The following is a 17,460-nucleotide window of genomic DNA, read 5'->3' on the forward strand; positions in this document are numbered from 1 at the left end:
GCAGCCTGCTCAAGCAGAGTCAGCTTAAGCAGAGGGGTTGGATTACATGATCTAAAGAGGTCCCTTCCAACCTCAATGATTCTGTGATGTCCTGTTCATTCATAGTTTCAAGCCATGCTCCCACTCTTCCTGACTGTTCCTTCTTTCTCATAATTATAAGTTACCAATATGGAAATCTGCACAGTTGAAACAAGTATAAATAGTGCACAACAAACGAAACAGGGCATAAAATTACCACCAGGAAAATATTATATATTCATATATATTGATACTTCAGTTAAAAATCTATCACCTAGAACACTAATAAAGCTTGCAATAGAGTCTGCAGGACGTCACAAACAATAAACACACAAATGCAGTACGTATGGCAGAACTCGGCTGTAACTCAGTGTTCCCTAATAAATAAGCCAAAACTCCTAAGGCTTAACAGGCAAAGAACTATGGAACAAGGAGAAAAGCGTAAAGTAGACAGTAAAGAGCTGATTCACTGCAGAGAGAGTACTCACTGCGTAAGGCAGCCCGCGATAGCTGTGTTTCTGGGTGGCCCCATAGCCGTGGCTGGAGTACACATTCTTCTCACTGACAGCTGGACTAGCTTCCACAGACTCTGGGCTGCAGAAAGGGCCAGAAGTAAAACCCATCAATACAACATCATTTTTTTTAATGCCAGTATTTCACTGCTCCTTTCTATTCAACACATGAGCTCAAAATGAAGAAATTTCATGAAAGTGAGGTGTTAGGTGCTTCACCAGGCATCATGTGTGCAGAAGTTGTACAGGATGAACCTGCTTTCAGAGGGAAGGAACTGAGTAAGGGCCACCCTGGATAAGTCATTAAACTGGGTCTCAATCTGGGAAGTTAAAAAGATAATTAGCATGTAAGCTCAGTTTCCTTATAGTTGAGGAAGCTGGGTCTGATTCAGCATTCACATCTGAACTCAGCCAGCCTAATCTCAAAGCCACTGAACAGTACTGCCATTTTATCTCTGCAACAGCTTATTTCAAATAGCAGCTAAGCAGCTTTCCTGCATCTGCACTTGTTTCCCTCTCTCAGACACTAGTTGTTAGCTGAGTCCAACATCCTGTGATAAAGTCTGCATGAAACCTGCAGCTGTCCTGGCAGCAACTACCAGGAGTTGGAGATACCTGTTACAAAGAGGCAACAAAATTCATGACCTGGACAAACAGTGGCCACAGACAAACCAGATTCGCCCTGTGCTTTCCCTACAGCAAGGTGGTGTGCAATGCGCTCACCAGGAAATTTGCTGCTGAGGTACAATGCACTCTTCCACCACACGGTGGTGAAAAAAAACCAGCTAAAAATGAAAGGTATATCCTTAGCAGAAAGCTGCAGAAACCCTACTCAAGAGAAGAGACAGCTGCAATTCAATGCAGGGAATGTTAGATAATGAGGCTACAGACACAGTACCAGCAAGGAACGCACTGTCTGATACAAGCAGAAGATACAAGTCAGCTAACATCTGCACAGATTGCAAGTAGGGCCCATTATCTGAACACAGCAGAATATTACTGAATCACGTCTGCAGGTGAAATCTTCAAAATTATAGTGTGAAGCTGAGCAAGCAGGAAATTAAAATATAGGAAAGGAAAACTTTACCTTGGACCTTTGCTGCTCTGGTGAGACCTCGCAGGATTCTCAGTGGGTCCTACATTGTCAGCGTGAATCAGGCAGTACTCGGCCAACAACGGGCACTGGTCATGTGTGGGACAGTGTTTAGGCACCACCCAGGAACACTAACCTCTGGTGCCCTTTGGACTTCCTATTAGCTGTTGAAATCTCTGCTGCACTGAAGTTTGCCCCACCCTGCCACTAAACCCAATACTTCTGAGCTTCGGGCTTATTCTGGAGTAAGGTGGATCTGTCTTTGCAACATAAAGGAGCAACAATTTACTGTACAAGAAGACCATAAACCTATGCAAACCGCACTTCTGTAGCTCAGGATTTTGGAGCGTGTCATGATAAATTCAGTTGGTTTTCAATGTAACTACAGCCAGAAAAATTGTCAAAAGCAGGAGACAGAGGTGGCAATACCTCTCAGAGGATATACTTCTTAATAAAAGGTACTGTGTAGAGCTTGCCACATAATCCAGACTTGCTGGATCTTTGCAACAGTCCTTCAGGGCTTCCAGATTGTACCCAGAGTAAAATCCATTCAGGTTTAACTGTATTTTCAGAAACAGTATTAGAAGGAAAAGAGCCCAAACAGCCTAAACAGGAGTTCTGTCCTCTGTCCAAGTCACCTACATTCCTAACTACAGTCAGCCCAGAATACCAGCAGTGCTGCCGCAAGCATTAGCAATAAAACTTCGAGATTGTTGGTGCAACGGTGTCCAGGGGCAACCACGTCGGGGCCCACGCTTCCTCAGCAGCAGCCCGCCAAGGAGCTTCAACAACTTCCAATATGCAGTCAGACTAACACAGCAAAACTACTCTGCAGCCTCCGTGTCACCCTCAGATGAACACAAACCCCATCAGCATTTTCACCTCCCCTCTGTGTCAGAGGTCAGGGGAAGATGCTAAAGCTCAGCCTGAAAAGAAGGCCTGCTAGTTTTTCCTTTTACCTTCCCACTGCCTTCGTGATGCACAACTTTGAAATCAACTCCTTATAAGAGACAAGAAGCTCAGGTACCCCAGACCAGACTTCACGCATCAAACTAGTAGAGTGTCAAAGGAGAAGTGGGAGTTAGCCTTAACTTTTAACAGACTCATGAAGGACACTTCAGCAGTAACAATGCATCAATGCAAAGCCTGGAGAACAAAGTCTTGGCATTCCCAGTTTTTAGAAAACAGGCAGAGAAACCAATTCAGAGATCTTCAAAAGCCTTTTTTCAAAGCACTCCAACCTAGCCTCAAGATGGACCTACAAATTTCTTACAACCAGGGTAAAAGAAAATGCTTTGCAGAAGGTTTACAGATTAAGTCTTTTTGGTATTTAAATGTTACAAGGGACATGCGTAGATATATCTGGCTCTCCTCGGCTTTCAGAGCTGAGCATGGTAAAAAGTGCCTAGTACATGAGTAAACTATTTAGCACTCTCTCTCCTGTCATAAACAGTTTAAAATTCCTGCATGTTGAGTCTTTAAAGTGCTGGTGTGGGAGATGCATGGTGACAAGCAATACGGAATGTTAAAACTTGAAAAGTGAAGGATCATATACCCACTTGCAGATGAGTGACTGACTAGATTCTGACTCCCTGTTTAAGAACAACATGTGAAAATATGAGCTTTAGGATGGAATGAAGCATCACAAAGAAGAATACCTAGAATGGGGCCAGTGCCAAGACATACAAAAAAGAGCATTAGCAGTCTTGCAGAGAGTGTGACTGTGTAGTCAAACTCTGCATAGTCTAATCAGGGCAAGATGGAAGGGACAAACAATGATTCACACACTGGCCCACTGCTCTTACAGCTCAAAATTAATAGTCTGCAGTGATATCTGTTCTACACTGATCAATCTGACATGCAGGTATTCGCACAGTAAGTACCTTTAAATAATACATAGGGGAAATCCATCTCCAAAATGCCCTTTGTAAATTTTTGTAAAGCGATGCTACAGTCCATATTTCAAAGAAGGATGCAAGAAAGCATGAGGCAGAAGCACACAGAAATATCTTGAGTCCTCACTCTCACCCCCGACAAAAACATAGTACTCATCCCAGCTGACATCATTTTAACAAGGGTTTTAAGAAAAGATCACAACGCAATATTTTTTGAATTTGAAATGTTCCTGACTCCTGCAGAAGCAGTGTCTTTTAAAAGAATGGTAAAGTCCCTGCAACAGCCCTCAGAGATAGGACTGCGGTGACAGCCTTGTACAGGGCCCTGTGGTGGGGACCCTGAAGGATTGCCCACTGAGGTGTGCTTCTTGGAACCTGCTCAGGGGCAGAAATGAAACAAAGGTGTCTACAAAGGCTGATGCTGTCTCACCTCTCTGGCCAAGCTCCAAAGGAGTCCAAAAATCACTCATGTAAGATTGGTACTGAGTCCAAGCTAGCAGGCTCTGCTGAGAGGGAGGCTGAGCACACTGATCCTTCATACAACACAGCTTTTGGAAAAGGAGCTGGCTTGTACCTTTGCCAACATCAAGCATGGGTACAGCAAATGCACAACTGCCTGCACTTGAGTACAGATTTACTAGCCAAGCTGATACAAAACCCATGACTGAGTGCCTCATACTGTTGGAATTCTCCTTTTCCCCATCTCCTGTGTGAAACTTACCGATTTCCATAACATTGCATTTGTTAAACGCTCAAGAGTCTGTCTCTGTGTTCACCTCTCACACTGCTGGGGACCAGCATCCCCTTTCTCCCAAGTGGAGAAAGGACTGGCACTGATCCTGCAGCCGCACTCCAGGGCAGCCCTCTGACACCCTCCCCTCCTCCACGGGGTAACACTCACTCCGATCCTGCAGCCATGTCGGAGTAGGACGTATCTGGTGTGGTGACTCCCAGCGGGATTGCAATGCTCATGACGCCCGTCGGGGATCACGGAGTCCAGAGGGCAGCGACTGGCCGCTCCGAGGGCGGAGAGGAGCCGCAGAGCCTCGGCCGACACGTCACGGACATGGGGAAACCTACCGGGGTAGAAACAAAGCATTGCATCTCTGTTACAGGATGAGGTCTCCCTGTACACCCCTGAAGGTGGCTTTCACAGCAAAACAAAAGGAGAAATAAGATTTACATCAGCAACATGCCGCATCATTTTGACTTCATTTTCATAAGTGGGGCCAGGGAAGAGGTAGACGGTAGTACTTTGGTGGGGTTTTTTTACAGTCCTGGACCGACAGGCAGTGAGCTGCTCTGCCATAAAGCCAATAATGATAGTTCCCCCCTCCCCCAACTAAACATAGAACTAATTATCCGATAAGCAACTTATTAGCTCCCGCATATAAGCAGCAGCTGTCACCTATCACCCACAGCCCTCCATAAGCATTCCCTAACTCCTTTCCCAAGCAAGTTGCGGGCAAAGCCCCATCTGGGAGGACAACGGGAGGGCCAAGGTGGACTGAGCTGAGACCTCTCGCTGGAGATCAGCTTGTATCTGCATTCACCAGGCCCACCGCACAGGCGAGCGCTGGCAGAGGGGCTATCCCCACGCCACCAACAGCCTCCCCTCGGCAAGCGAGGCCCATCCTGGATTCTGCAGCCATTACTCAGTCCGACTTTCCAAAATCCCAGCTGACACCTCCCGGCGGCAGAGCCACGTCAGATGTCTGGGCGCTGGCGTATAGGCTGCTCCGATGAGGAGCACGGCAGGGCCATGGGCTCGGCGTGGGGAACCGGGGTGAGTCACGGCAGCATCACGGGGCGCAGCCGCCGGCCGTGCGGGGCTGGCAGGGAAGCCTGTGCCCAGGCTCCACCTTTGCTGCTGACCGCAGCGTTTTGCTAAGGCAGCGAGCAAAATCACCGGTAAATGCAAACTTCCAAGGGTCGGATGGCAGGTGGAGGTGAAATGGGATCAGCTCCTCGTTATGTAAATAGCCTCAATAACACAGACGTTTGTAAAGCAGCTATTATTCTATGCAGCTCTGAAGAAAACCCCTATGATACAGAGAAAGGCTGTGCTTCCACACATAGCAAAGGTAGCTCCAAACCCCAAGAAAAACGATGACAATTTAGCCACCCTCTCTGCACATTAAACTTTAAGGGCAGCCTTGAATAACTTTCCACAGTCTTTCCTCCAGCAGCGCAGATGAGCCAGCCTGCCCTTGCAGCCAGCCGTCACATGCTCCCTGGCATCTCAGCTGCTCTGCCAGCAAACCCTCCTGGGCTACAGAGAGGCTGCGAGCCAAGTTTTCCAGTGGGTAGTGAATTTCTCACAGGGAACTGCCTTTGGACGCCATAGTCCAGCCATTGTTTAACACATAAAAAAAACCCCAGAAACACAAAAACACACACTCACTACAAGGGCAAATGAAGGAAGGCTGAAAGAGTCAGAAAGTTTAAATACCACACACTATATTGCCTTTTCTTGTCTTAAAAGGAAGGCCACTTCTCTTAATACAAGGAAATATTTTCCTTCTTCAGTATACATCCCTAAGAGAAATCCTTCTGATAGTATGACAGGCATACAGTGAATTACAGAAATAGCACGTGAAGATTTCTAAGTGGTCTGCGGCAATTCCCTGTTATGCCCCAAAGCAACAGTCTCACGGGTAGGTGGGAGATGAAAAAGAAAACATGCAGGACTAAGCTCACAAGCAGCTCAAACCCAAGACAGCTCAGGTGTCCTTGAGTGTATTTTCTGGAAAAAGAAAAAGAAAAGGACCTTTAGGAAGTGTCTCATTTACCCCTTCTCATGCTTGTGACAGAACTGATTTCTATACTGACCCCAAATGAGACAAACTGCTGCTAAGATACAGCTAAAAGCTACAGACATCAATCCCTGCTTCAACCCAGAGTCACATAAAACTCTGGCACAACGTTAAAAGAAATAGGACAAGTTTCTCAGTGTCTGAAGCACCCTTCCGTTTTAAGGGACACAGAAAACTCCCCCACCCCCACCCCTGCCCTTATTGATCTCTTGCTTTTGCCATGACCATACCCAGCTGGCAGCAGCCCAAGATTTCATCAGGACAAATTCCAGCCTCTCGCCTGCTCGTGACTCAGCAGAACCAGAGGATTTCAGGTGTGGCTCCTGGACTTGAGTGTCACAAGATATCTGGTCAGTCCTGGGGTAACTGGGACAAGTTTTCAGCCACTTCTCATAGGAAACTCTCTTTCCATCAGTGCTGTACAAACACTGTTGTACAAATGGTCCGCTAACTCCCACTTTTGGGAGAGATTACCGGAGAAACATGAAACACCAAACAGAAAGGTTAGACAAGGCGAATTCCAGTTCAGTCACTTTTGTGTTGACCTAGCAGTACTTGCCTAACCACCACCCATGCTCAGATTTTGCTGTTTGTTGCTGCTGTTTTATGCACACTTTCAACCCTGACAATGTAACATTCAAAACAAATTGCTGAGACTGATCTCAAGTGCTGTCCAAGACCACATCACCTTCAGGCTAGATTACAGGCTGGTCTTCATGAAACTTGGCTTGCTAACACCCAAAACATTAGCCTGTACAGAAAATACTGGGGTTGACATCAAAATGTTCACCCATCGAACTGGCAAACTTCCTGTATATACAATCTCCAAGCTCCTCCTAACCTCTCCCCCCAAAAATATACAGTTGTAGAGGAGAAAAAAAGTCACACCAAGTTCTCTCCAAAGTTTTCCTAAAATTCAAAGTCTTAATGCAGATTTGATGAGTTTCAGACCACAGCACAAACCTATCTCCCTTATGATACAATTCTTGAAGTCAAATGGAAACAGGAATTTTGAAGGCCTAACAGGTAAATAATACTTAGCTGGTTTTGAAAATGCAGGATTTAAAGATATTTCCCCCACCACCACTTTCTGCATCTACGAGCCTGCCTCCTTAACCAGTCATACCAGTATAAAGACACCTGGTCTTCCCCAGCATCATCAAAACAGCCCAGACGAGCATCCACCCGCACAGCCACCGCAGTGTTGGGATCCCCAGTTCTCGCTCGGCACAGGTCACACACCAAGGGGCTCACTCAACTTCAGACCAAAACCTTAAATGGTTGCCTTAGCTAAATGGTAAATATAGGCTATTGAATTATTTCACGTAACATCCTGTATCAACAGAAAGGACTGTAATAAATCTAAGCTGGCCAAGTGAAGGTTCTGCAGCACCTGCTATAACGCTGAATTTAATTTTCAAAACTCTGTTTAGGATGCAACAGCCACAGCACTGCATTGGCTCACTTCCACAACCACTGCCATCCATGTTACAAATAAAGCAGATGCAGAAAATTCGCTGCTGGAAACTCTTTTCATTACTTGTGGTGTTAAAGTCAGTATTAACAGGGACAGTCAAGCATGATCAGTCAAACAGCTCACTAGAGCTTCCTCCTTCAAGATGTGGTTGTTACCGTTTTCACAAGTGTCCAGTCTCACAGACACCTCTGGGCACCCGTGGTGCACAACACTTGGTGATAAACTACAAAATATTTGTGAGTGCCATGAAAAATTTACCCTCCGTCAAAAAACCCTGGGCACAGCCTCACAGACTGCATGTGTTACCTTAATTCAGATGCCCAGACTCCATCACCATTTGGTGCTGCTCAGGTGATGCTATACAATCTCAGGGGGGACAAAGCACTCCCCCTGCACCCTGCCACAGACTCAAGGGTAAAGCAGTCACCAAGCAGGGGGAGGACAGAGAGATTCAGCCTGTTTCTCTGCAGCACAGTGCATACCTCTGAGTCTGTGTCCACAGAGGACTCAAAATATTTTAACATTGTGCATCCAGTATCTCATGCATTGCCAGGAATGATAAGAAGGTAACACACTACAAGACACATTATGGACAAACTGAGAAAAGCTTTTCTGATTATACGTAACTTCTAAATGCGTGCCAGGCCAGGGAGGACAGGGAAATCCCCTCTGCCTGCACTGATGATAACTTCTCACGCATCTCTTGTTCGCAGATAGCAAAGGACAAACAAGCGCTTCCCTTTATCACTCCCCACACCTCCGAACAACTCCAGTTACTGAAGTCCCAAAACTAGATGAAGACCCGAGACTTTTGATAATCCAGGATTACTCGTGTCCAAATGATAACGGCCAAACGATAACTTCTCCATGCGCAGCAACAGGCCTACAGGTCACCTATGTAGGATGAGCTCCACATATAAGAGTTGCATATCTTTAAGCTCCCAAGCCATTACCAGTCACATCAAATTCAAAGCATGTTTTTCTCCTGCATCTCAGACTGCCACAGGCGAGAGCTGGTGGCAAACTGGAAATAGTAGCTCTGCCATGCAGCCTTCCTTGGCATCCTCTCCATCAATCTCATCTGGGACAGAGCCAGCAAATTCTGACCAGTTCATACTTATGCTGTCATCTGCATCCATAGCAAACCACTCTGCAAGTGGAGCAGTATAAAAAGCATTAGCAGGCTTACAGATCCTATTCATTCATCTTTTCCCTGGGAAATTTCAGAGTAGCAAAAATCTATGGGAGATCTAATATAAACATGAAGCGCTTCAATTACCATACTGAAGAAGTCCCCTCTCATCAGCCAGTGCCACCCAAATATGAATGCAGTCCACATGAGTCCAGTCAAGCACTGCCCATTCTTAGCTGCACACCCATCAACCTCATAGCAAGGGCAGATTCTCACAGAAGGACAAGCACCTTTAGTGCAAACAGATTCAGATCAAGGGGTTTTGCATTTAAAACAGCTAGCTCAAAAAAAAAAAAAAAAAGCATCAAATTCTCAGAATTTCAGATGTGTTGATTTATAAGGACACCTACAGAGAGGCAGGAGCAGAGTGGACAGATCCTCGTCATTTAGCTCCAACTTATTCTAAAACATACAGATTCCTAAAAGTACTTGAATTGTGCCTCAATCTACCAGTTCAAATGCTTAGCTTTGCTCTGAAAACAAGCTGGGTTCACTAAGCAGCAAGGAAACAACTGTGCCAGTTTTGAAAAATGAAACATTGACATGAGTATTTACTACTATCATTAGTACCATACATCATCTGCTAGCCGACTGACAAAGCAAGACAGCAATCCATCCATCCCACAGGGTCTGGGAGTACTCAGTCCTAGTCCACAACAGAAAGGATCAAAGTAACAGGCAACACAAATATTCATTACTAGCTATATATGCATACCATGATAACCAAACTATTGACAAATCAAGTGCAATGGTTAAAAATGCATCTGTCTTACAGCTTTCTTAAGACTCTCTCCTGTTTTATACATAAGCAACTATATGCAAAAATAAATGCTTGCATGTAAACCTTTGGTTGAGAGTTCATCTTGCTCTCTGGGATGTGGAGAACCGTGATAAACACCAACAAGCTCTTAGAAGAAGAATAACAGCATTTTAAAATCGTTACGCATCAAAAAGCAACAACCTAGTGAGACCCGATCCTGCTCACCATGCTGCTCAAGACCTTGAGTCAAGGATCGGGGAAAGGCATGACTGTGGCTTTTAGGACACGGGTGACCTCAAACACTGTTTGGTATCCATGGGCCTATGCATCACTCAAGTTGTTCCATGCAAGATATGAAATTATATTAACTATTCCCATTATTCTTAAAGTACTTCATGAAAGCACTAGAAACTACCTCAACACATGTCCTAAAATACACCTAAGCTAAAGTCAGCATGATAAAACCATTCAGCGAAGGCTATGTAAGCCACATTTAAAATGCAAGTTAAACTAATTTTGATAAATTTTGGTAAACAGCTGGAAAATTTAGTGGTTTAAGCTATTTTAAGATTATTTTCATCATGTCCAGCCATGGGATTCCATAATTTTATCTGATGAAGAAAACATCAATTTTAGTTAAACTCCTCTTCAAACTACACCCTAAGGGACTACAAACTATGACAGTGAACGACTGAAGGAAATTAAACCATCAAGCAGAGAAATTACGAAATACATAGTCAAGTATTCTCAGCAACTGACCCAAAACTGCAAAGATTACTTGGAAAAGCAAAAAGAATAACCTCAAAACTTTGCTGCTGCTTCAGCAGTCAAGAAATGATGCAAAACCTCTTTGTTTTGCAGACAAAAAAAAAAAATTCTGTATTTTTTTTTTTTAGTCACTGAGAATTTCACTAAGAATTCACAAGAAATTCACTAAGAATTGTGATAAGAAATAGAAGAAAAATTTAATAAGAGATAAAGGAAGGGCAGATAAGACTTTGCCTCCAGAAATACTTTCTACTGGACAATTCAACCACATTCTTTACAATCCAAGACACTCCGGAGATGGAAGATGTCAGACAAGGGTTTGTTTGGACTTTCTTAAAACATCTAATTTGTATCGTGAAACCTTACTAGAAAGTTTAATTTATATTGATTTGAAATTGGTTGAAGAGTCATACGTAAGGATAATTCCATAAACAAATACATGCCAAATTAGAAAGGGGAAGCAAATTACAGAGTAGCAGTGATCCGTGGTAGACCAAATTATCCTGAGGTATGTTTATGGAGAGGTGGCAGGCAGACACCAGGAAACTTTGTACCCCACGCTGATGAGAAGGGACCTAACTGCATTAGCGTGGTCTGCACACAGTCTGCTGAGCAGGACAGTGACAGAGATGATGTTTTAAAGGAATAACAACTTCAGCGTCAAGGGAGAAGGACTATCCTAACCAAGAACTTCATATCAAAGTCCTCGTAACTTTAAGGGCCACGAACAGAGAAATGCTCAAGAAAACTTCACAAGGTAATACTTCGAAAGTCTAGCAAGCTATATGAAACACCAACACCTTAAACGTGTTAATCAGCAAAATAAAACTTAAAGAATAGTGGTAATAGTGGAGAAATTCAGAAAAATCCCACAGGCTCAGAAAGAGTAATTGTTGGTCCTTTTCTATGCTAAAACCATCGTTTTACACCGCCACTATCTCACAGCATAACAACTCATCGGTGAAGAAGACAGATTCTTCAAACACTGAAGCACTTAAAATGAAATTTTCAAAAATGAAAGGAAGGCAGCTCCCTGAAAACACTTCTATTTTTGCAAATATGTTTTTCTGTTCTTTTCTGAAAGACATAGAGCAATCACAGAATAGAATCACAGAATCACTTAGGTTGGAAAAGACCTTTGAGATCATCAAGTCCAACCATTAACCATGGATTTCTAATTAAAAATGGAATGTATGTTTAACAATGGATTTCCATGGCATTTCCCATACAAGAGAAAAAATAATTACATATAAGCCTCACAGAAATGATGAAAGAATGATTACTGAAGTAAATGAAACAGGAAAGAGGAGGAACATCCCTCTTTTCTTTCAGTTCTACAAACTTTTGTTTTGGGACAGTCACAGGGGAAAACTATTCTGCAGCCAGGGTAACACATCCTAATGGCTGTGCCAGTTCTATACTGCAAGTTTGTTGCTCTCATTTCCCATGGAGTGAACAACAGTCACATGTCTGTATGTCATAAAAATCACAAAAATCACCAAAAAAGGTGCAGAACTGATATTCTGAGATTAAGAGCTTGACAACTAACCTCCAGTGAATCCAGCTGTGGCAGCTGATGTTACTACTGCGACTGCCGCCTCTAAGCCTTTGCCAAAACAGCTGGCAGGAAGGAAATATTGCCATGTCTCGTCAAGTGCAGTTGATGCCAAGATGACAGGACTAAAATCAGCAGCTGGTAAAATACATATTCCCTTTTAAATACAGTTAAAGGGGCAACAAATTTCTGCAATGGGACAGCACAGACAGCCAGGAACAGCAATACTGGAAACACCACTGCTCAGTCTGCCACACCTTGTCCATATATATCTGCTATGTTTTCAGACTCAATTTAAAAGGCCTGCCTATACCAGAAAATGGCTATGGTTAAAATAAGACTCAAGATTAATTTAAATAATGTAAACAACATTGGTTTAATTCTAGCAGAGCAGAGTGTTTCCTTGTTCTAAATTTTGTTGCTTGTGAATCTAATAGCATTCACATGAATGGTTGTACCTGTGTATTAAACTTTCCTAAGTAGACAAACCCTACATTAAAAAGGTTGTCAGGCACACCCCTACCCCAAAAAACCACCTTCAGACCTTGAAATTGTGTTTTCAAGATATTTCAGAGAAAAGCCTATACCACATGCAATGTCAGAGGGAAAGAGAGCAATAAAGGGCAATAACTAGGATCAAATCCAAACCCAGCGAATTACAGTTCCCATGAGAATCCGGATAGTCCAGAGTCACGGGAAGTCGCTGAATATAGAAGGGGAATCAGCAGAATTTACTGGCACAGAGCAACGTCCTGAAGTTGCAACCAGTGGAAGGCTAACCACTAACCAGTTGCCAGGAGTAGGACTGCAACCTCCAGCCCTAGTATCGGAAAAAAGATTTCTCCATAATCCCACTAAACACTCTTTGCCTCGCAGGTCTCACTGTACGTCCTTTATACATCTATTTAAGGCCCCCATGTGATGAAGGCTGCCTGCCTGGCCACTCCCAGCCAGGGCAAACAACCCAGCTCCAGAGGAGACTCCAGCAGTGGCTTCCAAGGCAGACGTTGCATCAGCCAGGTGTGCAGGAAGCAGCGGAGATAAAGCAGCTGTTGACGAAGGGGCTCTCAGACGGAGGCCGCTTCAGGAATCCCATGGAAGGACGACAGGAAGGAAAGAGATGTTCCACACACAGAACAAGCTTCATCGGCCTCAGAAAGCCTTTGTGCTGAGGCTCCGGACCTGGCCTTTCTCCCAGAGATGATGCAACACTGAGGAACAAGGTCTGTGCCAGAGAAAACTATTCACAGGCTATGCAGATGGCAACGCGGCCAAAGGCTCTCAGATCAAAACATGCCGGAGCCCATCCAGGCCCGTCGAGCCCCACCAGGCCTCCCTTTGTGCCCGCCCCCCCCCAGCCCCCCCGGATCCTCCATTTAACATTGACACCTTGGTCCTAGCGCGACCACAGCTTCGGCAGAACGAAGGACCTTACGATAGACAGAAAGAAGTAAAAGGGGGTTTTCAAGTCCTGCAAAAAAATCACAGTTCATCCTGTGATCTGTTGCAGGGAAGAGCCGGGGGAGAGAGCGAGCTCCGAGCCTCAGAGCTCCCAGACAGGATCCTCCCGTCACCGCGGCTTGCCAGCGCACGCCTGAGCTCCCCAAACACGTACGGCAGCTCTCCGCTCGCCGGCAGCCTTGGCCCCGCTCTCACACACCAGGAAACCACGCAGGGACAGCCCAGGCAGCCATGGCAACATCATACAGTGTGGCAATTATGGAGCCACGGCTCCCAAGCGAAGGTTCAGCCTTGCTTTCCATTACAGGGCTCGCTTTGACCATCCCCTCGTGCCCAAACCACCACCGAGTGCCCTCCTGGCTCCAGCCCAGCCTCTGCGGTTTGTGACCGGTGGGTTCTGCAGCCACGCACCTGGGGTCGAGATCATGCAAATACATTTTTCTGTGCGTTGTAAGGAAGTTGCTCCAGGCTTACATAATGCTCTTGTGCCGCGTCCCAACAAACACCAGTTTGTCCAATGCACCTCGAGTGGGAAACCGGGCTACACCTGCAACTTGGGCCACACGTGGCCAGTCGGATCCATTCAAACACAGCTATGTAACCACTTAAGCATTAATGTCCAGTGAATTTTACAGGATTTCAGCAAGCTTCCAGTGCTGTGGCAGGTTTCAAAGTTCAACCAGCTGCACTGCCCCACCACTTCCCCGTCTCAGGGACATCTGTGTAGGAAACATCGCTGACTGTGGCACTTGCCCAGGCACCAGAGCCCAGTGGCATTCTCGGTCAGTTAAAGATGGTTCTGGGACCCCTAGAAAATTCACACATTTTCTGCATATCTACTTTTCCCAGCACAAAACCTGTCAGTGCAGACAAGTCAGTAGGACAGTGGTGGAGAGTAATCACAAAGGCCCAAAGGCAGCGTATCAGCCAAAAAACCCTTATTTCCCCTTCTGTGGCCTCCACCTGGTTGATGATGCTGAATTATGTTCAAGAGATGTTCTTTATCACGGTTCACTCTTCTCGCTTACTTGCATCTTGCATTGTATTTTGGCACTGGCAAGATACATGCTGATCCCAAAATGCAGGTACTACCGACAAGGCAGCATGGCACACCCTGGCTCTGCATGTTGGGTCCTCTGTGCACAGTGGATGTTCACCCAATTGCAATGTTACAATAGTCAGGTTTACAGAGTAAGTCATCAGCCAACAATATATTGGACCATCAAGCTTTAAGGAATATAAATTTTGGTAAGTTATTCTGCAAAGTTTTTGCTAAAAAGATAATCAAAGACTTGCTCTTAAAAGTGCAGAGATGAAGATGTAATACTTATTCAGGAAGCTCCCAAATACCTGCTTCATAACTGCTGGCAAGAAATGCAAAGCTCGGTGGTACAGACAGCCCTGAGAGCCACGGTCACTTTTTTGACTAGCTCAGGTTTTTTGTTAAGAAGACGAAAAGCAGATAATCCAGTTGAACCCATTTTCAAAGTAAATGCAGATGACGAGAAATCAGCAACCAGCAACCAGTGAATGAATAAAGACAAAAGTCACTTAAACCAGATTTGTTAGTGGTGACTTGCAGATAAGTTAGTAATTTCTTCCTCTGAGAAGAGCTTCTCTGTGTAACCAACCACCTTAACTGCTTGTGGGTGGTAACACAGGAGTACTGACATCACGAGTGCTTCTTGTAAAGCTCACACAGAAGTGATGCTGAGTGAGTGGTTTTGTAACACATGTATGTAATGCTGTCTGCTCCCGCAACTGCTGGCTTTTTTGAATATAGAATTATGAGCAGAGTAATACATTGAGGGCATTTTCATTATTATCACAAATGCTACTAAGCAGGTATGTACAACCACATGATGAAGCTAAGAGTTTGAAACACCAGAGCTGCTCATGCTGAAGAGATGGGACAACCCTCCTCCAGCAGGTCACCTCCACCAGCCTCTCGATGCTGGGGAGAGGGGAATGCAGAGGGAAGGCAGGGAAGGGGACAGATTTCTTTACTGCTAAGACTTCACAACCTCTCTTGCGTGTAGCACTTTCTGTGAGTTGCTTCTGCAGGTTAAGACAGATAGGGCTGCCTGGACAAGGTGAGTAGCAGGGGTTGCTGCACTGGATCTTGAAGCTGGAGGCCTTCACTTTACACTGAGTAGTGCCCCAACACGTTTCTGCAGTTTGCTATCCCTTTAGCCCTAAGCAAGGAAACTTGCAGTTGCTAGACAAGCTCTTTCCCACCTCAGAAACAGTTTGATTTATGTGACAAATCAATAGGCTCAATGTTCAAAAAGCTACAGAGTTTTGAGCTGCCTCTTCTTCCTTAGGACACAAAAGCATTTCCTTGCTGCACAGCTGCAGAGATGAGAGCAATGGGGCTCCTCCCTGGCCAGACCTGGAGGAGGAGAGGAGAGGCAGGAATGCAGCCACACAGGAGAAGAGGTGAGAGCAGCCCAGGTAGCTCCACGTCCTCCTCTGCGCAGACAAGGACGAGCGTGCACACAGGCAGGACTGACCGAGAGCTCTACCTGCACAAAGCAACAGATTTTGAGAGCTACCAGAAGGGAATTTAAGAGCTCTGCATGTCTGCAAAGGCATCTGGAACAAGGTAATCTATGGAAATACAGAAACTTGGCAGCCATCGAGGGAGTGGTGGAATGGACAAACGCAAATAAAAAGTAGAAGCATGATCTGGAGCCATTACCAAACTGAGTCACACAATTCCCTAGGTGAATTTACAAAGTGAAGGAGGAGCAGAATCACTGAAATACTCTCATTTGGATGGCATGAACACCAGCAAACAAGTGCCATTAGAATACTGCTTCTGACAATTATTTGATACAGTTTTAAATACAAACTTTCCCACTAAGTCCAGTTAACTTGAGCAGTAGAGAATATCCTACATTAATTTAAGAATGAAACCTACCAGGAGAGCTTGTGCTTACTTCACCTCTCAGAGGAACTGTAATCACATTGCCATTGTGCAATTTATTCAATAGTTTCTAAAAAAGGATGAAAAAGATTTACAGACTTCTGCTGCTGCGGTCAACTGGAATTCAGAAGTGCTCATCTGAATACAGTGAGTGTACACAGTTACATCAGGGCTTCTCTGTAGAGGCTTTCAGAAAGTCTTAACCATATCTTAAACATCTGAAGCAACGCAGTATGGGAAAGAACAGAGTTCCAACGATGCAAGCCACAAAGCATTAAATTTCAGAGTTCCCTTCACATCTTATGTGTCTTACGCAAGGCAGTATTCGAGCACCAGCTTAACTATTTCTCCTCTAAATTCATCTTAATTTCATGATCTTGGCTTTGACTGCAAGTGCATATATCTGAACTTGTGCCAACTGATCAGGGCATAAAACCTTTAAAGATTCTTAAACCCCACTGTCAGGAAAGAAGTATTATCATCATAAAAAAAAATATTTTAAAAAATCACAACATATTTTCTCCAGAAATAAATTAGTTGGGCCTATTTTAAAGGACTAAGATGAATGTTCGCTCCTTCCCTTTCCCTATAAACTGGTCCAATGTTTAATTACTATCATTGCTAAGAAACGATACTTCAAGATTGAATTTGTCTAACCTCAGTTGATATTGTTATGCCTTTGTCAGGAAATCTCACAAGTCCTTTTAGAGAAAGATCAAGTCCTTTCTCAATTGTCTTTTCAATAAGCTGAGTAAGTTGAGCTCCTTTAAGCCTCACATCATGAGGCTTATTTTCCAGTCCCTAGATCATTTCTGCAGCTGTCCTTTGAATTCTCTCCAAATACACTGGCATTCTTCTTGAAGCATGGAAACCAAAATTCAATTCCAGCATCAGTCTCAATGTTGCTGTGTTTATAAGATTACTTATTTTTGCTTCACATTCCTTTCCCCTACTTTCTTTCCTCCTCAATATGCCCAAGAATCA

At 44.5% G+C, this 17,460-nt stretch overlaps 1 protein-coding gene across 2 annotated transcripts in view; it reads right to left on the reverse strand.

The window, feature by feature from the left end:
* The window catches only part of SETD5 (SET domain containing 5), a 66,137-nt gene that overhangs the window by 35,112 nt on the left and 13,565 nt on the right, over positions 1-17,460 (reverse strand). For both annotated transcript variants that reach the window (XR_008747228.1, XM_055804154.1), the window contains exons 2-3: positions 4,420-4,594; positions 507-612 (exon numbers count right to left, since the gene is read on the reverse strand). Coding sequence is in view for 1 of the 2 variants with exons in the window: in XM_055804154.1 (XP_055660129.1) it covers positions 507-612; positions 4,420-4,490 (177 nt within the window). In the remaining variant the exon portion in view is untranslated. The remainder of the gene's footprint in view (positions 1-506; positions 613-4,419; positions 4,595-17,460) is intronic.

The sequence above is a fragment of the Falco peregrinus genome, chromosome 5, assembly GCF_023634155.1.
Source record: "Falco peregrinus isolate bFalPer1 chromosome 5, bFalPer1.pri, whole genome shotgun sequence".
Taxonomy (NCBI): domain Eukaryota; kingdom Metazoa; phylum Chordata; class Aves; order Falconiformes; family Falconidae; genus Falco; species Falco peregrinus.